Source organism: Capricornis sumatraensis, chromosome 14, assembly GCF_032405125.1.
Source record: "Capricornis sumatraensis isolate serow.1 chromosome 14, serow.2, whole genome shotgun sequence".
Lineage (NCBI taxonomy): Eukaryota > Metazoa > Chordata > Mammalia > Artiodactyla > Bovidae > Capricornis > Capricornis sumatraensis.
Window position 1 is genome coordinate 48,601,326 of NC_091082.1, and position 25,311 is coordinate 48,626,636.

Here is a 25,311-nt window from a genome sequence, read left to right on the forward strand (position 1 = left end):
TGGACTTCCCAGCCTCAATACTATGACAAACAACTTTCTGTTGTTTAAGCCACTTGGTCTGTGGTATTTGGTTTTTGGCAGTCTGAGCTGACTACCATAATGTCATACATCTCCATCACTGAGAGACCTTCCAGTAACAAAGGGAGTTTGAGTTACAAAAAACCACATCCAGGAAGATGCCTTCCTATGCAGTAAGCAACACATGAATTCTGGATTTGACTTTTGATATTCCCATTCAAATACTGCTACAAAACTATGAGGTGAGGTCAGCTTAACACATTGGTAACAATGACACTGACGGCTCTTTGAAGAGCTAACCTCTACTTCAGATACCCTTTCATCAACAAAAAAAAAACCCCAAACCCCTCATGGTCCTCTAAACCCTCCTTACCTTGTTTATCCTGAGATAAACAAGCATTCAAAGAAAATAAACTAGCATTTTGCTATTTATTAGGGCAGAACTAACTGCTTTCTTTGGACTGGTGATTCTAACATCTATTTAGGTTACAGAGCATTTTATGTTAAAGGAATAATATTGCAAAATAGTGATATACTGAATTCTATCATATCAACTGGAGAAGACTCTTGAGAGTCCCTTGGATTACAAGAAGATCAAACCTAAAGGAAATCAACCCTGAACATTCATTGGAAGGGCTGAGGCTGAAGCTGAAACCCCAATACTTTGGCCACCTAATGTGAAGAGCCGACTCACTGGAAAAGACCCTGATACTGGGAAAGATTGAGGGTAAGAGGAGAAGGGGACAACAGAGGATGAGATGGTTAGACAGCATGCTCACTGACTCAATGGACATGAGTTTGAGCAGGAGATAATGGAGGACAGAGGAGCCTGGTGTGCTGCAGTCCATGGGGTCACAAAGAGTCGGATATGAGTTAGCGACTCCACAACAACAAACGTATCAATTAGGAAAAACTTCACTAACTGAAATTATAACAAGATCTTAAGTATATAAGGTTCCACATTCAAGAGTAGCAAAACAACCTAAAGAATGTTGCATTTCCAAAATTTTCAGCTACTAGTTGTTTGTTATTTGTTAATCTGTTTTAACTAGCTAGCATTCTTCCACCAACAACAGCACACCAAGGTTTAGGAAAATTTTACAGGGAAAAAAAAAAATCTTTGGATTGAGAACATTTTATCTTCTCTCTTTGAACTAATTAGAAGGAGAATGCCAACATTAACGTCCTGCTGTGGAATTGAGTTTGAGAACCACTGTTACATTTAAATGTATAAAACATCTGGGCTTGGGACATTCCTGGCAGTCCAGTGACTAGGACTCCTTGCTTTCAATGCAGGGGGCATGGGTTCAATCCCTGGTTGGGGAACTAGGATCTTACAGGCTGTCTGGTGTGGCAGGAGAACAAAACAAAACAAAAACCCATCTGCGCTAAGGAATCTCTGACCAGTTCCTAGGCCTCAGAGTCATGATGATACTCAGAAATGGACAGAAACTTCTCAGACGCAGAGACAGCGAAGATGACCTGGTGAACCAAAAGGGCTGGTTTCCCACGGATGCAACTCACAATTCATCTTGTATGTTGTCTGTTAGTTTGAAGAGCTGCTCCTGGCCCTCTGCCTGGCTCTCCGAGTAGCGGGGAAGCAGGCCCTGGGGCCCTGTGCAGCAGCGTGGCTTCCGCACCCTCTGTGCTTGAGTCCTAAGGTGGGAAGGTGGACAGAAAAGCGAAGAGGTTACATGCTAATGCTAAAATGACTTCCCTTCCTTCCTTGTCTAAGATAAAAACGCCACTTCATACAGGACATGCTCTAAATCTGCTGACCAGCATTAAACCCACATTCAGTATCCCCTGTGAATGCAGTTGGAAGAAAGTGGTTAAAATCTCCAGTTTTGAACAAGAACTTCACAGTTGCCATTTCCTAGACATGTGATCATGGGCAAGTCAGTTCACTTCTTCAATCCCCCAGTTCTAGTTCTCTCTGTAAAATGGGATGACAGTACCTACCTTGCAGGATGGCTGCGAGGATCAAACAAAACTATGCCCATCAAGCCTGGGCTGGACAGAATGTGGTCTATCCACCAATGGTGACTCTTGTCACTGTTAGTATTACTGAACTTCCACCAGGTCACCCTCTATTCTTCTAGGGATCTCTTCTGGAGAGACACCTCTGGACTTGGAAAAGGTCAGGAAGAAGAGTGAGAGGTTTGGCCGTGAGTGAGAACACATCAGTCTCCCCATCTTCTAGGAGGAGCTCAGTTGCCTGCTATCGGGGGAGGGACACGGGCATCACAGGAGGGAGCAGAGAGGCTCCGTGGACCAGTCCCAGGCCACAGGCTGGGCTCCAACTCACGGTCTTCAGCTGTTGGTTGCTTGGAGGAATCTGCTTTGCTATGGCTTTCAGGGTAGGCTGGTGTTGTCTTTTTCCACAAACCATATACAGGGTAATTGATAAGTACTTTCTGGTGTTTTCCTAGAAACAGGAGTCCATATTTGTCTTGGAAAGGCTGTGCATATTTCAGATGACTGATAAGAGTGTGCCTGGTCTGTCCTCGGCCTTGTACTTGGTGTACTTTTCATTATTTGTTCCTGGATTCCAGTGAAGCAAAACACCCCTCTCTAGACACATCTAAATGAGAGGCTGAGGCTTGCCATTCCTGAATCATGAACTAAAAGAGACTTACTTGCAGGGGCAGGAAAGTGCCTGGTGGGCAAATCAGGGTGAAAAAACAGGGACAGGAACAGAAATTTGCCACAGGCCACACCATGGGTGAGATGTAAAGATGGGACAACTCAAAGCCTTCCCGGGCCCACACCAACAGGCCACCTACCAGGCCACATGGGCTCAAGCTCCATACCTGGGTAATGCTTGATTTGGGCTTGGAAACCAGAAATCCAGTGATTAATTTTATAAAAAAGTTCAGTAAAAAGGATGCCCCAAGAATACTACTAGTTGTGTTCTCTGAGTGAGACTAAAAAGAAGTTCTGATCATCTGCACCAAGGGAATGGGTTAAAAAAAAACACCCAATTTTATTTACACGATATATTCACATACTCCTGCTGTGCACAGTCTCAATTCCTTCTTTAAGACTGAGGCCCGCCGCTGGTTATTTAGATCCCAACAACTGACTGAAGGGGGCTTCCCAAGTGACTTCGTGGTAAAGACTCTGCCTGCCAATGAAGGAGAAACAGGAGACAGGGGTTCGATCCCTGGGTCAGGAAGATTCCCTGGAGAAGGAAACGGCAACCCAATCCAGTATTCTTGCCTGGAAAATCCCATGGACAGAGGAGCCTGCAAGGCTGCAGTCCATGGGGTCACAAAGAGTCACACAGAAACTGAGTGACTGAGCATGCAACTGACTGAAAACATGGAGGGCAGCAGAGAGGGCTGCCATTAACCCCTCACAGAGACGCCGGACAACTGTTGTTGTAAGGATGCTGGCAAGACACTGTGTGGGAGAGAAACCAGGGGAAGGAGTGTGGAGTGCTTTTCCAGGCAGCTGAGTTCTGTTCTTATCTCCTGGTCCAGTGAAATATCTACTGTCATTTCAAACACTGTCTAGGACAGGCTAAAAACATATCTTTTCCTCAAGTCAGGCTTACTATCCTATCACCCCTGAAGCTCCTGGAAGAGGCCTGGGTGCCGTGGGCCGAAGCCCAGAGGCCCTCAGGAGGCCTGCCAGGCCTGCTCATCTACGTCTTTCAATGTAAGGCTGCATCCTGACTCCTCTCCCTATGTCCTCCTGGATCTACTGGGAGGTTCGAAGGCTCAACTTTCACACATGCCGCACATCTCTCTCTCTCTCTATCGCTCTTGTAACTGATAAATGATCTCTGGATTGGGAATGGATTGCCCCCATAGTTTTCTAACTTATTCTTTCCGTTTCCACTCCTGTCCTTCTCCTCACAGCAAGTTGTTTCAAAAACAAGTCAGGTTAAGTTGGCCATGAGCTCAAAATACATTTGCTTCACATCCCACTTAAATAAAAATACTTGCTTATTGCTTGGCTCTCCACCTGGAACATAAGCTCCATGAGAGGAGGGATTTTGTTTTATTCCTTGGTTCGTGGTAGAGAAGCAGTAGTATTAGCTGAATAGATAAATGAAGGCGTTCGGAGGTGGGGGTGGGAAGAGGTATAAAGGCCACTTTGACTACTGAGCTAAAAATGAGAGATGATATGCAAACTTTGCTGAAGAGACTACAGACCATGAATGCTGAGCTTTGAAAGCCAACAAAATTAAAGCAGAATATGAACCAGCTCAAATCCCAACTTCCTGAGGGAAAGGTCAAGGGTGTGTCTGGCCAGTCAACTAGTCAAAACAAAGAAGGCGCGTGAAGGCAGAGACATGACAGTAACATCTCTGTTGACATGTTTTCCTTAGAAGAAACATTCTTTTCATGAGTACCCAAAGCAGGGGAAAACATGCTACCAAGGAGGAGAAAACTCAGTGAGAGTCCTGCCCTCCTTGGGTGAGAACCGAGAAGCCAGAGCAGGCAAGGAGAGGTGGCCTGTTTCTGGATCTGCGCTCCTGAGACCCACATCCCATGAATAACGACCACAGAACGGTTGTGAATGTAAGTAAGCGGCCCTCTATTGTCACCAAATAGCTCTCTGGTGCCTACAGATGGTCTTGATTCGGTAGCCTCCGTCCACACCGTCCCCAGAGTTCTGTGATCCGTTCTTCCGTCTACGCCCTGTGCGTCATCTTCTAACTTTCAAACTCTAAACACCCGAACGCCACAGTTGCTCCCTCATGGGTATGCATTGCCTGTTTGTTAAATTTTCTTATCTGTCTCCCCAGCAGGTCCTCACTCTGTGATCAACCAAACACCAAGGAAGGTTGGAGGGAGTGTTCAGATCCTGCTGCCTGGAGCTGCTTGCTGTGGCATTCAAGGCTCACTGTCCACACAGACACAGGAGGGAGGACACGGAGTCACCCTTGTGGTCTCCTGAAGGTCCCTTTCATAAGAGGCGATCTAGATATATATTCTTACTAGAAACAGAGGTGGATTAAAGGAATTCTTTCCACAGTCCCCTACTTCCTTATCATTGCTGGTAGGCGAGAAAGGATTCCTACTTCTCTGAAACTTAATTAAAGTGTTAACCTCCTGAGGTCCCAGTTGAGAGGCTGGGGAGTGGAGGAGTTAAAACCATTTGCATGTGAACAAAACTTCAGCCAACAGAAAGTTTAAAGAGACATTCTTCAGTGCAGGCCCTCATGTGTTATTAACTGCTTTCTTCATATATTGACCATGACATTGAAAATTCGAGCATAACCCTTTGAGATCAGGATGACTGTACATGGCACAATCCTAAATCTGTTCACTCTGGGATTCAGGAATACAGTTCAGCTCAATTCAGTCACTCAGTCATGTCTGACTCTTTGTGACTCCATGGACTGCAGCATGCCAGGCTTTCCTGTCCATCACCAACTCCTAGAGCCTGCTCAAACTCATGTCCATCGAGTCAGTGATGCTACCCAACCATCTCATCCTGTCGTCCCCTTCTCTTCCCGCCTTCAATCTTTCCCAGCATCAGGGTCTTTTCAAATGAGTCACTTCTTTGCATTAGGTAGCCAAAGTATTGGAGTTTCAGTTTCAGCATTAGTCCTTACAGTGAATATTCAGGACTGATTTCCTTTAGAATGGACTGGCTTGATCTCCTTGCTGTCCAAAGGACTCTCAAGAGTCTTCTCCAATACCACAGTTCAAAAGCATCAATTCTTCAGCGCTCAGCTTTCTTTATAGTCCAATTCTCACATCCACACATCACTACTGGAAAAACTGTAGCTTTGACTAGACAGACTTTTGTCAGCAAAGTAATGTCTCTGCTTTTTAATATGCTGTCTAGGTTGGTCATAGTTTTTCTCCCAAGGAGCAAGCATCTTTTAATTTCATGGCTGCAGTCACCATCTGCAGTGATTTTGGAGCCCAAGAAAACAAAGTCTCTCTGTTTCCATTGTTTCCCCATTGATTTGCCATGAAGTGATGGGACCAGATGCCATGATCTTTGTTTTTCGAATGTTGAGTTTAAGCCAACTTTTTCCCTCTCCTCTTTACTTTGATCAAGAGGCTCTTTAGTTCCTCTTCACTTTCTGCCATAAGTGTGGTGTCATCCGCATATCTGGGGTTACTGATATTTCTCCTGGCAATCTTGATTTCAGCCTGTGCTTCATCCAGCCAGGCATTTCACATGCTGTACTCTGCATATAAGTTAAATAAGCAGGGTGAAAATATAGAGTCTTGACCAATTTGGAACCAGTCTGTTGTTCCATGCTGGTTCTAACTGTTGCTTCTTGGCCTGCATACAGACCTCAGGAGGAAGGTAAGGTGGTCTGGTATTCCCATCTGTTGAAGAATTTTCCACAGTTGTGATCCACACAAAGGATTTAGCATAGTCAATGAAGCAGAAGTGGATGTTTTTCTGGAACTCTCTTGCTTTTTTGATGATCCAATGGATGTTGGCAATTTGATCTCTGGTTCCACTGCCTTTTCTAAATCCAGCTTGAACATCTGGAAGTTTACATACTGTTGAAGCCTAGCTTGGAGGATTTTGAGCATTACTTTGCTAGCGTGTGAGATGAGTGCAACTGTGCGATTGAACATTCTTTGGCATTGGAATGAAAATGGACCTTTTCCAGTCCTGTGGCCATTGTTGAGTTTTCCAAATTTGCTGGCATATTGAGTGCAGCACTTTCACAGCATCATCTTTTAGGATTTGAAATAGCGCGACTGGAATTTCATCACCTCCACTAGCTTTGTTCATAGTGATGTTTCCTAAGGCCCACTTGACCTCGCACTCCAGGATGTCTGGATCTAGTGATCACACCATTGTCATTATCTGGGCCATGAAGATATTTTTTGTATAGTTCTTCTGTGTATTCCTGCCACCTCTTCTTTATATCTTCTGCTTCTATTAGGTCCATACCATTTCTGTCTTTTATTGTGTCCATCTTTGCATGAAATGTTTCCCTGGTATCTCTAATTTTCTTGAGAACTCTAGTCTTTCCCATTCTATTGTTTTCTTCTATTTCTTTGCATTGATCACTGAGGAAGGCTTTCTTATCTCTCCTTGATATTCTTTGGAACTCTGCATTCAGATGGATGTATCTTTCCTTTTCTCCTTTGCCTTTTGCTTCTCTTCTTTTCTCAACTATTTGTAAGGCTTCCTTAGACAATCATTTTGCCTTTTTGCATTTCTCTCTTGGGGATGGTTTTGATCACCGCCTCCCGTATAATGTCACGAACCTCCGTCCATAGTTCTTCAGTGGTGTTCAAAAAAACCAGTTAAGTCACCGTTCCTAAGTCACTTGCCTGCATGTTCCCATGAACCTAATAGCATCTGGAAGGAAAGGACTCCATTCTTTTTGTTTTAAACTGGACTTCTGGACTAGACGCATCATTATCCTCAGTTTAGGGCCCACTATCATCACTGGCTTTTTATTTATTTTAAATGACATAATAAACATCTGTGAAACCACTATCCCTTGTGCAAAAACCCCACTGTCAGACCCTAACTTGAATCTATCTGTGTGGTCCTCTGCCTCCCCTCCCCCTCCCCATTCCGCTTTCCTTTTCCTCTTCTATCTGAGATAGCCACTACTGGCTATCTTGCACTTACCATTCCTTTACTTTCCTTCTGCATGGAGTCTTATCACATTTCAAAGTATGCTCTGGTATAGTCTTGTTACATTTTCTGGTTTTCATTGTCTGGGGCTTCTGAAAAAGGATGGCACTACCTTTTTATGTTTGCAGACTTACTTCTTCCTCCTTGAAGTCCTATTGTTAAGATTCAATCATTCTTCTGTGTGCAGCTATAATTCAGTTATTGTACTGGCTTGTAATTATTCCACTGTATGAACACACCATCATTCATCCAGCTTCCTGTTGATGGCACATGGAGTATTTCCAGGTTTTGCTACTACAAACAATGCTGCTGTGTATATTCCTATACCTGTCTCCTGGTGAACCTCGACAAGAGTTTCTTTGGGTACATACTTAGGAGCTGTTTGCTAGACCACAGGGCATGAATGTTCAGCTAACAAGATAATTCAAACTGTTTTCAGAGAGGCTGAAGCAATTTACACTCCCACCAGCAATGTGTTTCAGAGAGCCTAGTAATCTGTATCCTTTCCAGCACCTGGTACTGTCCAGGAGAGCACTATCCAGCACACAGCCACTGGCCATGTGTGGCTACTGACACTTGAAATGTGGCCAGTGTGACTGAGGAGTGGAATTTAAATTTTTTCCTTTAAATGTGCTCAAATTTAAATAGTGTATTAGACAGCATTGGTCTAGCTTCTAACATTTTTTGCTGCTTGAGTGGGTTTCAAATAGCATCTTGTCTTCTCATGCCCATCTTCCCCTTTCAACCTACAGCATAAGGGATTCCATTAAGAAAAGAGGCACAGACGCGGAGGCCGCCCACAGGCGCCAGAGCAGAAAGATCAGCCTCCGGGCTGCTCCTGCCCATCAGGGTTGGGACGTCCTGGGACTGTCCTCTGGCTTCCCCGCTCACCATTACCTTCGCTGACAAGACATGGTGCCTCTTAGGCAGGGTCCTGGTACCACCTTCCTGGGGTTAATGAGACATTCAACAAGAGGTGGCACAACACCCACTCATCTCTCATAAGGGGATGGTGTCTCTCACTGACAAACACTTCACACAGAAGAGAGCTTACAGCGGGAGCTGGCTTAGTGCAAAGGCAGCAGCTCTGCCTCCACAAACCTTTGTTTAGCCCAAGGGCCGCGGTGCACTTAATTGCTGCCAGCTGGGGGTCTGTCGGCCATTTTAAGCCCTCGACTGCTGCGGTTTAGAAATTTCACAGTGTATAGAAAGAAGCAGGCATTCCAGTCAACCAGTTAATCCAAAATGTCAGCACCAAACGAACTTGGGCTTTGAACTCCATGGAAATGTCAGGGCGCCAGCTGTACAGCATGGACGACTCTCCCCTCCACCCCCCACCCTGGGAGAGAAGGGGCTGCTGATACAGTGGCTGATACACTGCAGATATCCACCTAGCAGGGGAGATCAATGCAGAGCAGCTCTGCATCTGGCCACTGCTCTCTGACGTTCACTGGAGCCAAAGCCAAAGATCAGAGTAATGAAAACAATCCCTGTCATTTTCTTGAAGCAGCAGTAAATCCAAACAAGGTGACATGGGGCGATCTAACCAATTCCATCCACTGGGTTGATCCTGCCTTTCAGCCGGAGGGTCAACGGTTGGCCAGCTATTATTTGTTCTTCGCTTCTATGATGAGTAACCATGTCATAGTTCTATTAGTTGAAGACAGATGTTGTACACACATACACACACCCCTGTACAGCTTAAGATATTAGTTGGCTGGAGAATCTGTCATGGCCCATGTCTATCAACCAAGTGAGGTTCAAAAAACAATCAGTAAATGAGGAGAAAGTGTGTGTGTCAAACATGTGACTTCCTAGCATAAGAGAATGTTTAGTCAACTGATGACTGCCATCTTCCTTAGGGACTGTGAACGGACCTCAGCAAGATGATGGATTGTGCTTGCATTTACTTTATGTGTGTGTCCGAAACTTTTGTTGTAATTAAATATTTCACCTATATATACTTGTGCTAGACTGAGCACAAACAATTAGGCTGAGATGGTCAACCCAGACTCTCTCTTTAAATACTAGCTGTTAATGAATGACAGAGCTTCCCTGGTGGCTCAGATGGTAAAGAATCTGCCTGCAATGCAGGAGACCCAGGTTCAATCCCTGAGTCAGGAAGATCCCCTGAAGGGAATCGGTGGGTACCCACTCCAGTATTCAGCATCTGGTCCCATCACTTCATGGCAAATAGATGGGGAAAAAGTGGAAGCAGTAACAGATTTTATTTTCTTGGGCTCCAAAATCACTGTGGATGGTGAGTGCTACCACAAAATAAAAAGACTCCTGCATCTTGGAAGAAAAGCTATGACAAACCTAGACAGTGATTTGAAAAGCTGAGACATCACTTTGTCAACAAAGGTTCGTATAGTCAAAGCTATGGTTTTTCCAGTAGTCATGCACGGATGAGAGAGTCGGGCCATAAAAAAGACTCAGTGCCAACGAACTAATGCTTTTGAATTGTGGTGCTGGAGAAGACTCTTGAGAGTCCCTCTGACAGCAAGGAGATCAAACCAATCAGTCCTAAAGGAAATCAACCCTAAATATTCATTGGAAGGACCCTGATGCTGGAAAAGATTGAGGGCAAGAGGAGAAGGGGGTGGCAGAGGATGAGATGGTTAGACAGCATTACTGACTCAACGGACATGAGTTTGAACAAACTCTGGGAGATAGTGAAGGACAGGTAAGCGTGGTGTGCTGCAGTTCACGGGGTTGCAAAGAGTAGGACATGACTTAGCGACTGAACAACAAATGAATGACAGCTACAAAGTACTAGAATTCTTGACTGAATGGGTTAAACATCTATCAGTTCTCTAAAAGGAATTCAACAGTCTGTCTCAACAGTATTCTCCTCACTGGAGGGTATGAATTGGTTAAAACTTCTTCTGATATCCACTGCAGCACAGTGTTTAGACTGATCACCAAGCCTGCTATGCCAGGGGTGACATCTGACCTCTGACCTGTAGCCTTCTTCTCATGACTGTATCCACTTCCAAAGACTAAGTGGAAAAGGACTTCTCCACTAACTCATTTTACTCCCTTCAGTACAAACTGTAACCAAAGAAGACTCTAGACTGGATACTAATGGGGCTGTTGTGAGGAATAAGTCAATCAATATGTATACAGTGCTTATAAAAAAGCCTGGTACAGAATAAGTGCTCAATAAAATGCTACTGATGACGATGATGATGGAGCATCTGCGGAGGGTGCCACGCGTGCACGAGGGGGGCCCTAGGTTAGCTTAGCCTCAGTGGCTAAAACCAAGATGGGCCGGGAGCCAACATCTAGTCTTTCTTAGTTTTCTTATTGGGGAAACTGCTTCAAATGGAAATATTTCCCTTTCCCTCTTGCTTTCTTGTCAACATTCTACTTACCTCTCCCTAGAGTTCTGAAGTCATGTGTGTAACAACACATAAAATTCCATATTGTATTGTTATAACCAAAAATGCGGGAAAGATGCTGATTCATGGAATTGTTAGAAATTACATGACCATTGCTGTTAAGTTTTTTGTGACTTGACATCCTGCAGCGGGGACGACGTTTCTTGGGCTGGGCTTTCTCCCATTGTGGGATTCACACCTGACTTGTTTATAGGGGTCAAGGCTTCCTATAACCTAACACATGTTTGGGGGACTCCATGACATTGCAACTGTGACAGCTGGTAGGACTAATGCCAACAGAGATGACGATTGGGATTTAAACTCTAAGAATGAGAATAATTCAGAGCTTTTATTCCTAGTCCACTAACTACCTGTCCATGAAGCTGGGGGGAGGAGTAAGGCAAACTCAATTTACAAAGAATTTCAATCAAGTGGACAATATGATACTGAGATTACAGCCTGATAGCCTTGGATTTCCTGAAATGACTAACTTTTACATGCATTCTGAGGTTGATTTTCAAGAAGCAGTTGACAACTTACAAAGCGGTTTGCAACTTTCAACATCCTCACTACAAAAACAAGGTGTTTATAAATGCAAGCTTCATTTATGTTTAAGCACAGCATTCTGATTCAGTGTAAGGCTTACAGGAATCTCTCAAACTATGGTCAGTTTTACTACTAACCTATCACCTCTAAGGCCAATCCCAAGGTGCTTGACATGGGCCTAAAATACACTTCCGTAAACTTATTTTGTAGCTATTAAGTACAAATGTTAATGATAAGAAGTTGATTAAACAGAGCATATTACTTTCAGATTGATTTCTAGCAAATAATTACATAATTACTTTCTTTTAATCTTTACATGACCAAACTTCTCCCAAAAGCTGGATCCCTTTTAAGAGAGGGATAAAATTTAGGAGCACGGTGGTACAGGGAAGAACATGAAGCTTTGGAAAAAGACAAACAGACCTGAATCTCTATCCAGTCACTTATTAGCGGAGTGATCCTGAAGAATTTATCAGATTGCTCTCAGCCCTGTTCCTTGTCAATAAATGGGAATATAATACTTACTTTGTTACAACTGTTGAGTTAATATGTGAAAAGTGTATAGCACAGTGTCTGGTACATAGCTATTGTTTCTTAGTTGCTAAGTCATGTCTAACTTTTTTGCAGCCTATGAACTGCAGCCGACCAGGCTCCTTTGTCCATGAGATTTCCCAGGCAAGAATACTAGAGTGGGTTGCCATTTCTTTCTCCAGAGGATCAGCCTGACCCAGGGATCAAACCCACATCTCCTGCATTGGCAGGTGGATTCTTTACCACTGAGCCAACAGAGAAGCCCCTGGCACAAAAGTTATTTGTCTTCCATACCTTTATTAAGAATTACTAGGTAATTACTGGTCATAGCAAATAGCCTCCTCCAACAACACAAGAGAAGACTCTACACATGGACATCACCAGATGGTCAATACCAAAATCAGATTATTTGCTTTGCAGCCAACAATGGAGAAGCTCTATACAGTCAGCAAAAACAAGATGGGGAGCTGACTGTGGCTCAGATAATGAACTCCTCTTTGCCAAATTCAGACTTAAATTGAAGAAAGTAGGAAAAACCACCAGACCATTCAGGTATGACGTAAATCAAATTCCTTATGATTATCCAGTGGAAGTGACAAACAGATTCAAGGGATTAGATCTGATAGTGTGCCTAAAGAACTATGGATGGAGGTTCATGACATTGTACAGGAGGCAGTGATCAAGACCATCCTCAAGAAAAAGAAATGCAAAAAGCCAAAATGGTTGTCTGAGGAGGCCTTACAAATAGCTGAAAAAAGAAGAGAAGCTAAAGGCAAAGGAGAAAATGAAAGTAATACCCGTTTGAATGCAGAGTTCCAAAGAATAGCAAGGAGAGATAAGAAAGCCTTCCTCAGTGATCAATGCAAAGAAATAGAGGAAAACAACAGAATGGGAAAGACTAAGATCTCTTCAAGAAAATTAGAGATACCAAGGGAACAATTCATGCAAAGATGGGCTCAATAAAGGACAGAAATGGTATGGACCTAACAGAAGCAGAAGATATTAAGATGAGGTGACAAGAATACACAGAAGAACTACACAAAAAAGATCTTCACGACCCAGATAACCACGATGGTGTGATCACTCATCTAGAGCCAGACATCCTGGAATATGAAGTCAAGTGGGCCTTAGGAAACATCACTATGAACAAAGCTAGTGGAGGTGATGGAATTCCAGTTGGGCTATTTCAGATCTTAAAAAATGATGCTGTGAAAGTGCTGCACTCAATATGCCAGCAAATTTGGAAAACTTAACAATGGCCACAGGACTGGAAAAGGTCAATTTTCATTCCAATCCCAAAGAAAGGCAACACCAAAGAATGTCCAAACTATCACACAATTGCTCTCATCTCACACGTTAGCAAAGTAATGCTCAAAATTCTCCAAGCCAGGCTTCAACAATATGTGAACCGTGAATTTCCAGATGTTCTAGCTGGATTTAGAAAAGGCAGAGGAACCAGAGATCAAATTGCCAACATCCACTGGGTCATTGAAAAAGCAAGAGAGTTCCAGAAAAACATCCACTTCTGCTTTACTGACTATGCCAAAGCCTTGACTGTATGGATCACCACAAACTGTGGAAAATTCTTCAAGAGATAGGAATACCAGACCACCTGACCTGCCTCCTGAGAAATCTGTATGCAGGTCAAGAAGCAACAGTTAGAACTGGACATGGAATAACAGACTGGTTCCAAATCAGGAAAGGAGTATGTCAAGGCTATATATTGTCACCCTGCTTATTTAACTTATATGCAGAGTACATCATGTGAAATGTTGGGCTGGATGAAATGCAAGCTGAAATCAGATTGATGGGAGAAATATCAATAACCTCAGATATGCAGATGACACCATCCTTATGGCATCAAGCCTCTTGATGAAAGTGAAAGAGGAGAGGGACAAGTTGGCTTAAAACTTAACATTCAGAAAACTAAGATCAAGGCATCTGGTCCCATCACTTCATGACAAATAGATGGGGAAACAATGGAAACAGTGACAGGCTTTACTTTTGAGGGGGCTTCAAAATCACTGCAGATGGTGACTGCAGCCATGAAATTAAAAGATGCTTGCTCCTTGGAATAAAAGCCATGATCAACCTAGACAGCATGTTAAAAAGCAAAGACACTACTTTGCAAACAAAGGTCTGTCTAGTAAAAGCTACAATTTTTCCAGTAGTCATGTATGGATGTGAAAGTTGGATCATTATGAAGGCTGAGTGCCGAAGAATTGATGCTTTTAAACTGTGGTGTTGGAGAAGACTCTTGAGAGTCTCTTGGCCAGCAAGGAGATCCAACCAATCCATCCTAAAGGAAATCAGTCCTGAATATTCACTGGAAGGACTGATGCTGAAGCTGAAACTCCAATACTGTGGCCACCTGATGTGAAGAACTGACTCACTAGAAAGACCCTGATGGTGGGAAAGATTGAAGGCAGGAGGAGAAGGGGACGACAGAGGATGAGATGGTTGGATGGTATCACTGACTCGATGGACATGAGTTTGAGTAAGCTCTGGGAGTTGGTGATGGACAGGGAAGCCTGGCGTGCTGCAGTCCATGGGGTGGCAAAGAATTGGACATGACTGAGCAACTGATCTGAAGTCAATTTGAAATACTGAAACACATCACTTTTAAAACTCAGATTTGAAATTTTAGCCTGACAGCACACGATGGAAAATATGGCTTACTGAATATGCAAGAATGATTCATAAGGGGAACAGCAAACGTTTGGATGCGTACATGTTTTCCACAGGACTTAGTGCTTAAGTGTTTACCCACCTGTCTTACTCTCTGCACCTTATTTGTTTAAAGAACTTTGTAAAAGCAGCTAGACCTAATCAATCTAGTAGCTCAGTAAATTATACCAAATGTCAAATTCTTAGAATTGGAATGAATAGAGTTTTAGAATATTGCCATTAATAAAAGTCATAACTGAGGTTTTCAGAAATAGAACACTTCCTAAATGAAGTCTGTAAGACTGCCTGAATGCATCCAACCTCTAAAAAGTGAACAGCCGTGTCTGGAGGGGGTGGTAATGGAGGCTGTGTCCTTAGCTTCCACTCCCACCCCTAACCCCAGGCCTCCACCCTCTGTTGCATGAAGGGCCTCCCTCTCCTGTGATCAAAACCAAGCAGGTCTGGGTGCTGCAGCCTCTGAGGACCTGCTTTGTGACTTGTTTGCTTATTTACTTGACTGCATTGGGTCTTAGTTGTGGCACATGGGATCTTCACTGAGTCATTGGGACCTTTTGTTGAGATGCAAGGACTCTCTAGCTGTGACATGGAGACTCAGTAGTTGCAGTGCATGGGCTTAGTTGCTCTGCAACATGTGGGATCTTAGTTCCCTGACGCAGGAATCAACCCTGCATCCCCTGCATTGCAGGGTGGATTCTTAACCACTGGACCACCAAGGAAGTCCCTGATTTGTTTGCTTTCAAATCGTTTATTCAGACTCGAAGTTTCATACAAACTTTTACTATTGAACAGAGAGTACTGGTTGAGGTGAAGTAGAAAAGGAGAAAGAGGGACCAGGAAAAGATGCTTCAAAAAAAGGATGAGGACACTGAAGATCAGCAACTCGTGAGAAAGAAAGTTTACGTACTGCTTCCTCACTCACAGGGATAAACAGGGTGTTTATCCCTCCAGTTTTCAGGCTCTGAGGTTGGACTTGAGACCCTGAAAGGGTCGCAGAGCCAGCCAGCACATACCCTCTTCTCCAGGCACCAACCTTTCTGGGGAGGAGCCTCCTGCTCGAAACAAGTCATAGTCTGGAGAGTGTGGTAAGACCCAAATGGAAGCCCCATGTGACCAGAGCTTTCTGTCTCTCCTGTGAGTCGTATCCCAGCCCCTTCACTGTACCCCAGCTCAACACACACACACACGCTAAATGACTAGACTGAAGGCATGAGCCCACGCAAGAGCGGGAGCAGGGGAGCCAGAGCTGCCACTTCTGGAGGGGGTTGCGGGGTTGAGAAGGGGCAGCCCACTGGGGGACTCCTCCTCACCCAGCCAGGGGAAGGGCTGGGAGTTGGTAACAACCCAGGAACTCCTGGGACAGGAATGCTGATCATCTCCCCATGGACAGACACTACAAAGTTACTGACCAGGTCATGTTCTCCCAGGGTGGGGGGAAGTGACAACTGGACAGCTAGCTGCCTGGTGGTACTGGGGGACCAGGTACCATCTGTACTTTTCCAGAAAGGAAAAGAGCAGTAGGGCCTGGAACTCTGGAAACGGGCCAGGGACCTGGCTCCCTACAGATGGTCCAGTCCAGGGTTGACACTCAGCACTGAAGCAGCTCAGAACCTTCTGACCAAGGCGATCAACTCTGTGCACCAGCTCAAATTCCATGGAGATCTTCTCCAAAGCAGTTTTTACTGTGTGGCTTTCATTATTTCAATCCCAAGTCTTAGGTTCTGTTGACCTAGAAACATATCACCTAGTCTCTCTCATCTTCCTTCTGACCAGTGGGTGTTTTTTTATGGTTTGTCTTCAAATTTAACCTGAGCGTTTTCAGAAGTCAAGGCTACCTCTTGGAGAACCTATCCTCTGCGAACAACAGACAGCACCTTCCTTTTCAACTTGGGTGGAACTGGCTCTGGCCTAGCGTTCCAATGCCCTCAAGACACTCATGGATTTCTCAGGCTGAAGAAGACACTGCTCTTTGTTTTGGCTCTTGCCACAACGCCCGAGTATAAAGCCAGAGCAGGAATGAGGCAAGGAGAACATCTATGTGTCCAAATGGGGATTAGGTTCAAAGGTGTCCTTTCTGTCCGGACAGGAAGGAAACAGAACCCAAGCTGGCAGTGAAGTGATTGCCTTCGGTGCCCTCAACAAGGGGTATGTTTCTGCCTGTTCCCATGACGTTCAACCTGGTAACAAAAGATTCTTCTTTATTTGGTGATAAGAAGGTCAAGCTGCCTTATAATTAAGTGCCGCCGGTGTGAACATGAATGGGACGGATTGCCATAGTCCATCAACCCTTGGCAAACTGGTTTGTTTGGTCTGGACAGCAAACAACATTCCACACTACTGGATTTTTTTTTTTCCTCCCAGATCCCCTGCGGCCCCATCACCCCCACTCCCGAAACCTTTTTTAAAAATTACAATCTGTTCTGCTGTCTCAAGTTACATTCTGTAAATAATAAGCAACACTGATGAAATGCAAAAAGCTGAAAATTTGTAAAGCAGAAAGATCTGCAGCCTGTTTCACATCTGTGTCACATTAAACACGCACTCAACAGATCTGTTGATTCCTGTCTAATCAGCACACGAGGCCAACGTGGGCCAGGAGGGCCTTCATGCCACAGGCCACAGTGGGGCCGAGGGCCACTGGGGGCAGGTGAGGAGGGGCCAAGCCCACAGTGCACTCGACACTTGGCCGCCAGCCTGCTCCGGTCTGGGTCCATGTGCAGCGCAGACTGGCGGGTCACAGCTGCGGTGAGGTCACAGGAGAACCACCACCACTCAGAACCCCTCCTTGCCAGTCGTCCATCGGTGCTGGTGAAGCTGGGTGCATGGCAGTTAAACGAAATAACACGTTTTAATGATAAAATGTCTCATTTGAAGGAGCTGGCTCCCTATACATTAAGATGACTACAAAATAAAAATAGAACAGAAGGAAACCAATTAAAGCCCATTTGGGAAAAAGCTTAGAGGCTACTAGAGATGTTAGTTGCTCTGCCAGGCAAAATTTGATCCCGTCTTTACTTCTTCCAAGCATTTTACACACATGCACACATATGTATACACGCACATCTGTACGCATACGTGCAGGCACTCGTGCTACCACTAAGAAAACTGGCAGAGCATAAGAAGGAACTGGCACATTTTAAACTTGTGGCATCATGTGAGTCCCCGAATGATTGCAAGGCTCTGTACTGGGGGGAAAAAACCACATTCAGACTCAACATGGGGTCTTAAAGCAGAGGAGCACGTGAACCTCTAAGGGTGCTCTCCGGAGAAACGGCGGGTTGCCACCTCCACCTGCTCTCTCACGTCCACATTTCCCCTTCAATCTTAGGTGAGAAGACACTAAGACTAACAGTGCTGGACCCCTGGGGTCCAGTTTGTCTCGATGGCTGCATTTATTTAGTGTTGACTCTAAGCCTCACAAGATTCTTCTAAGGATGTGTTTTATTAGCAGTCCATTTCACAGAGGAGGAAATCATGCCTGAGAGAGATTATGAAGTTTGTCCAAGGCCATTCAGCTGGTAAGTGGCAAAATCCAACTTGATCTTGGATCTTTATATTAGTCTCAGACAAGGTAAACTTCTTATCAGCGTGACTGTTGGTGAAAATCTCTTTAATACATACTCTGAGTTCATCACTGTGTTAAGCAATCTGAAAAGCCTGGAGGGACACCAAAGAAGGCAATAACATGATCTCAAGAAGCTTACAGTCCAGTTGGGAAGATAAGGTGTTTGTACCTAGACCACGTTATTAGTGATGGGAGAGCTAAGGAGGCCTGGCTCTACACACTACAGAGGACATGGCTCCTGGGCAAGGCCCCTGTCTTCAAGTAGGGCCCTGACCAAAGGCAGAGCGAGGTTTTTATTAATACAGCAATGTACAGCATCAGTACTAACCTGCCAAGTTTTACAGCAGGAACTGGTCATAAACCAATACTAAGAAGAAAGGAAATAAATAAGACAAAAGTCAGTTAGCAGACCACCCCATGTAAAATCTACAAACATCGGATTGAAGCCTCATTCTTTTTTTTAATTTATTTTTAATTGGAGTATAACTGTTGTGTTAAGTTTCTGCTGTACATCAACGTGAATCAGCTATAAGAATACATGTATCTCCTCCCTCTTGATCCTCCCTCCCACCTCCCCCCAATCCCACCCCTCTAGGTTATCACGGAGCACTGAGCTGAGTTCCCTGCCCTATAGAGTAGCTTGGCTGGAGCCTCATTCTTATGGGAAAGCAACTGAAGAACAGTAAGCAGTGCCAGTTCTCTATAGTCATGATGCACACTTTTAACTTCATTAATAGAATTTGCCAAGTGATTAATCTAAATTTTATTAATATTTAGAAGAAAGATATATACCAATGTAAATGATGAACTGGTAAAATGACAACTACTGGAAGGGTAGGATCAAGACAGGATGCTAATAAACAAAAACAAACATATTCAAAAGGAAGACTAATTCTGACCTCACGGGTTTAAAAAGGACTGGGGTGAAGAATATGCAAGTATAATTCACAAAGGAAGAACTCTAAGTGGCCAAATGAAATATGAAAAGATGATGCAATACCCCTAGTGATGGAAGAAATACAGGCAGTATCACTGAAAACATTCCCTCTCAGATCAGCAGAGACTCAAACAGTAACAGTGCCTTGCTTGTAATACAGCATCTACATTATAAACTTCTCAACAGAATTCTGAATGAATGAATGAATGAACAGCCAAAGCTTGTGGAGGGTCAGAGAGAAGGGTCTTCTCAAGCACATGGGGTGGGAATACAGGTGTTTCAGTTCCCTAGAAGGCAATCTGGTAATGTGTTCCAAAGGAGAAAATGCATTTACCCTAAGCCAGCAATTCTATTTTTAGAAATTTACCCTAAAGAGAGAATTATACGCATGTGAAAAGATACATGTAAAAGATGCTTATGATGGCAAAAAAAATTAGAAACATCCATCAAGAAAGGACTAGCTGAGTACTGGGTTGGCTAAAAAGTTTGGGCTTTTCCATGACATCTGACAGAAAAGTATGAATGAATTTGTTGACCAACCCAATATATTGTTGTATATGTGCAATTTAGTATTATGAAAATGTTAAAAATGACTTACTAATATTACATAATGTTAAAAACAATTTACTTATTAGGCCATCAACAGTTGTGCTTCTATGATTCATCTAATGTCACATATACATGTGTTTGTATGTGAGTGTGTGCACGTGTACATACATACATACTAAGGTATCTGGCAGGGTTACCACTATAAGCCTTTTGGTGATTATTAACAGCCAAGTAGGATTGAGTTATTTTATGTTTCTTTTTAAAAACAGAAATAATAGTACCTATCTCATTGGCCTGCTATAAGAATTACAGAGATAATTCACACAAGGTGAATTATCTTGGAAGTGTTCATACACTGTAAGGGCTCATATACTGTTTGGATATGAGAATAGCTCAGGTTTGTACATATCTTTAAACTCACACGATAGAACTACTTTTTAAAAAGATGATTCAGGGAGCAGTCAGGCACAAACACCAAAATGTCTAAAGTACACTCAAGAAGCAAAGATGAGTACCAACTGCAATGATCACATATTGTAGATAAGCATGGGCTGGGTACAGGTTAGTTAAGGAGTGAGACTGGCCCGTCTTTGTCTGGAATGGCTTTTCTCCTGAGTGAAGATTTCTTCAGAGGAAAGACCATGAACTGGCCATTACTATCACTTCTCCCTGGACCGGGAGGCCTGGCCCTAAGCTATACTGGATGGTAGTAGGGGCCATGGATGTTGCTTTGTTGACCTGAGGGTCCTCTGCAGGGGACTTCCTTTCTAGCACATCTCACTCACTTTTCCAGCACTGTCTTGCTTTCTGAACCTGAGCAGCAGGAGAGAGGTCACTCTTGCTTGTGGTAAATGGCTAGCTCTGAGTAAGGAGGTGGGGGCGCCGGGGGGCGGGGGTGTGGGTTAGGCGGGACCAAAACAGACCCAGGTGCTCAAAGCACTTACCCTAAAGAGCCCCAGAAGGCAGGACACCAATTGCAAAGCAGGCACTCCAAGAATGGGTAAAAGCAAAAGCACTCTGCCCCCACAGCTTGCCCCAAACCTTCTTCCTGCTAACCCGGGGAGAGAGAACATCTGGACCTAGTTTTGAGGCTCTCCAGCTGCAGAGCCACTAGAGTGAAGTTCGTGTTTCACTGGAAATTGCATTTCAGGGGCTTACAGACTGTCCTTTCTGATTCTCATCAGGGTGAAGTACAACCTAGAAGACAAGCTGGTTCAGAGACCAAATCAGCTTTCCTTTGAAATGCTCTCCTCTCCTCTCCCTATTCCCCCTTTGAAAGCAGACTTAACTGTCCCAGTGGTGAGAAATCAAAAATATGAAAGAAAGAAAAGGGCGTGGGGTCGTCTCAGGTGTGTTTCTGAGCCTTCATAAAACTCAGCCCCATGCCCTGGGTCACAGCTGCACCGCACCTTCAGAGCATTTGCTCTCCTAGGAAACAAGAGCCAATGAGACTGAGTTCATGTGAGTCACTGGCCTGGGGCTTTCCTCTACAGGAGTGGAAAAAGAGTGGATTGAAAATGTGCTAGAACTTGCTGAGAGCCAAGGAGGCAGAGGGAAAAGATGCTAGACCCTTTCAGACAGAGCCGGTAGCAGAATAAACAGCCCTCCTACCCCAGTCTGGGGCCAGCCACTGCTTATGCTCCATCACAGGTATTTGCAAGTTGGCCTCTTTGGGCTTTGGGACACAAGCCTGCCAGCAGCCCAGACCAGTCAGCAGTGGGCGCTGGCCCTCCTGCCTGGGCCTCGCCGGGCCTCTGAGAGGAGCAGGTGCATCAGGGGGCTTGTCCAGAGAAGCAGAGGCTACAGCACTGCTTCCTGCTACGTTAACACAAAAACACAACCCCTCTTCTAGCCGCTCTTGTCCGAGGGACTGTGTCTCCCTCTGGACCCGGGGTCAGAGACAGTTAGAGAGGGCAGGCATGTGGCTTTCCGAAGAACACGATCCTTGGGGTGAAGAGAAGCCGGTAGGCCTGGGACACCCCTAATGCTGCCAAAGGAAGGTGAGTCACACACAAGCCAAGAGGTGACTCTTGAATCGCTGCTCTGTGCTGCTGCCCTTTCGAAGGATTGCTCAGATGCAAGCTGTTCAGACCAGGCTTCCTTCTGCATGCTACATAAAGCACTGGAATTTTCTAGTGCTCTGTCTTAAGATCTCTGCAGATAACAATCTCTATAAATTTCACTTCGTGGATCATCTGGCCACCTCATGGCATCTTTAATCACTGTAAACGGAACAAAATAGTTCAAAAGAACAGCAGAATTTCTTCCTCCAATTGAACCACTCCCTACCCCCTAGGATTTCTCTCTTCATATCCCCAAAGACCAGCCACAGCATAGCTCCTGGATGCCACAACAGCTCAAGTACATGACAAAAAGAACCCCCAAACATGTGCCCATTAAAAGACATCCAGCCCAGTACCAAGGTCTGCTAAACCCTGGGTTGAGCAATCATTTCACGGAATCCAAACCATGGAGTTAGCTCCATCCAGGGACTACCAGAGCCTGTTTCTAGGCTTTTAAAGCACCCTGACTACAGAAGCCTAACTAGAAAGGATGGCTGTCTGGCCATCTCAGAGGTGGGCAGCTCTATAGTCTCTTCTACTTCTAGAAACCTTTTTCCAGGACCCTAACCACCAAAATAAACAGAAGTTATCCTTGGCCACCAAACGGTCACAGCACTCAGTGCACATACTTGGATATTCTCATCTCCTTCCATGGCTTCCTGTACTGTGTCCCAGTCAAGAGATCCAGGCCACCAGCTGGTGAAGTTGGCCTTGGCTCGATGGCAGAGCAAAGACAAGTTGGAACTCGCATGTGTGAGTGCTATGTTGTAAAAGTAGAGAATGCTGAACTTGGAAGGATACAGTGGCTCATCATTTGGGGAGGGCCTGACATGCAGAAGAGAGGACCACGGGCAGCACAGCTCCTGGACACAACACTTGGCTGCTTGGTTCTCTAGGCAGGCCATCTGGCACCTCTGGGTTATGATAGTAGGGCTGAGAGACTGTGACAAGCACACTTCAGGGTGTGAGGTCCAGGGTAAAGAGCATGTGGGCAGCACGCTCAGTGGCTCAGTCGAGTCCAACTCTTTGAGACCCCATGGACTGTAGCCCATCGGGCTCCTCTGTCCAGGGAATTATCCTGGCAAGAATACTGTTGCCTTTTCCTTCTCCAGGGGATCTTCCTGACGCAGGGATTGAACCAGCATCTCCTGAGGCTCCTGCACTGGCAGGCATATTCTTTACCACTGCACCACTTGGGTAGCCCTGGGAAGCCTAATGTAAAGAACACCTCCCCACTAACTACAACAGTGTCTTTCCCCAGATATTCTGGGTTATAGGCAGTATCCAGTTCCTACCCTCCACATTCAGGAATCAACAGGAAGTGGATCTGAGACTGGGTAAGAGGACTCAGGTTTAAATCATGGGGCTTTTTGATAGGAGAGACCAGGAATGACCCAGAAGTAGCACAGAAGTTAGAAATGTGTGTTCTGCGTTCAGCCTTTCAAAGTCTAGTTCCCCGTCTCATTACCTCTGAAATCTTAAACAAGTTGTGTAAATGCTCTGTGCCTCAACTTCACTGTGCTGTTTTTGTTGTTTAGTCACCCAGTTGTGTCCAACTCTGTGACCCTGTGCACTGTAGCCCACCAGGCTCCTCTGTCCACAGGACTTCCCAGGCAAAAATATTGGAGTGGGTTGCCATTTCCTTTCCATGGGATCTTCCCAACCCAGGGACTGAATCTGCATCTCCTGCATTGGCAGGTGGGTTCTTTGCCACTGAGCCACCTTCAATTTACCCACTTGTATCCATTGACGATGCCCTATCCATTGCAGACCAGTAATTCTCTGGAAGGACAGAAATGCATGTCTTCCTAAATGGTATGGACAAAGGACAGGCAGGCTCCCTGTATGGCCAAAGGATGTGACTGGCTGATGGCTAGGACTAAACTACTCCCTTAATGCTTCTCCTCGGGTGTCAGAAAGATAGCCCTTTCTTTCTGACTGTACTTAGACCAGTGCTTTGTTGGCCTGTCCATCGACTCAGGCCAGCATTACTGCAAGGACCAGGCTTTTCCAGGTCCTGCTCTCCCGGATGAGGGTGGAGTGCAGCTGACAGGCAGCAGGCTGGGTTAACAAGCTTTTCATGGGACAGCCTCCCACCTGCTCTGGTTTACCGATCAGGCTCGGGAGTAGAGAGCCAGAAAGTGAGGCTGTCGGTAGGCTTCAAGGAGGCTGGGAGGCAGGGGAAGGAAACGGAACCATCCTGAGTCTCAGCGACTCCATGGGAATGTTCCACCCCACACCGGTGGCATCCAACCGCCTCTGCCACCGGCGCAGCCTCCTCCTCGGAGACGGGTAGGTTTCCTGTTGTGTCAGCCCCGCTTCCTTTGGCAACATTATCCTGCAAACAAAGAGCTACTTTGAATAAAGCACTAAGGTGTCCCGTTTCTGGCCTGGAAGGAGGGGAGGAGGCGAGGAGGCAGGCAGCTCCATTTCTCCGGAGAGAAGCATCGGGCGCCGGGAACCTCTCTAGACAGTGCCTCTTCCCTCTCCCCAGTCCTGAAAAGCCCTGCTTGGAGTAAAGAAACGTGCTGGCTTTCCTGCTTGACCTCAGATGGGCAAGTTCTGAATGGCAGCTGGGTCTATTACATGCCGTGTGAGAGGGTTAAACAGGACAGCCTCAGCTCTTTATAAACTTTTGCCCTGTGGATATGTACTCATTGGCGGTAGTACAAGCTGTATTACACGCCTTAACGATACGGTTCAACTGTCGGTCAGGCTTGGGCCTGGCCCTGGGCCAGACCGCAATCAATGGGACACAGAACCTCCCCCTTCAGATCATCACGAAGGCTCATATTATCTCCTTTTCGTCGTGCTGGTTAAATTTATGGAGCAGAACCCTGAAGCCGCATTCCTCGGCCTGGGCCGGCCCACGCGGCCCTCCCTCCCTTTGTTCGGTACTGTAAGCCAGCCGTGCTCCGGAGGACTGCGGGGTTGTTAGTTCAGGCACTGACTGTTTGCTCATGACTGAAATGAAAAGAGTTCAGTGGAAGGGCAAAAGGACAGCCCAAGTGTAAAACCCCATCCCAGCGGGCCCTGGGCCCCTCCGCGCTGCTCCTGAATGGACGGTCGCACTTTGTTCTCACAAAAGCAAAATCTGCGGTCTGATCTCTGATAACCCTTCTCTGAAGCAGCAGCCAAGCCCTCCTGTGGCGCCCCTCCCGGGAAGCCCTGGACCCCAGGTACCGAGGAGCGTGCGGGCCCCTCACACAGCCCAGACATCAAAAGGAGCCCCGGTTCCAGGGCATCTTCCGGGCCTGCCAGGTGCCATGGGGGGCGGGAACGTAAACACTGGTAGTAGCTGGTCTGATTTTTAAGGTTGAAACAGGAAAAAGTAAATGTATGTTTCAGGCCCTGGCTACCACGGCGGGATAAGGGCGCACTGTCAGAATGTGTGTGCAGGCATGTGTGGGGGTAGCTGTACCCACCTGGGGTGGGGTCTCCTGGAATCAA

The 25,311-nt window shown here is 45.5% G+C and overlaps 1 protein-coding gene across 1 annotated transcript in view; it reads right to left on the minus strand.

Moving 5' to 3' along the window:
- Positions 1–25,311, minus strand: part of VPS13D (vacuolar protein sorting 13 homolog D) — a 260,686-nt gene that overhangs the window by 13,364 nt on the left and 222,011 nt on the right. Inside the window, exon 66 of the mRNA XM_068986146.1 lies at positions 1,543–1,674. Coding sequence (XP_068842247.1) covers positions 1,543–1,674 — 132 coding nt within the window. The remainder of the gene's footprint in view (positions 1–1,542; positions 1,675–25,311) is intronic.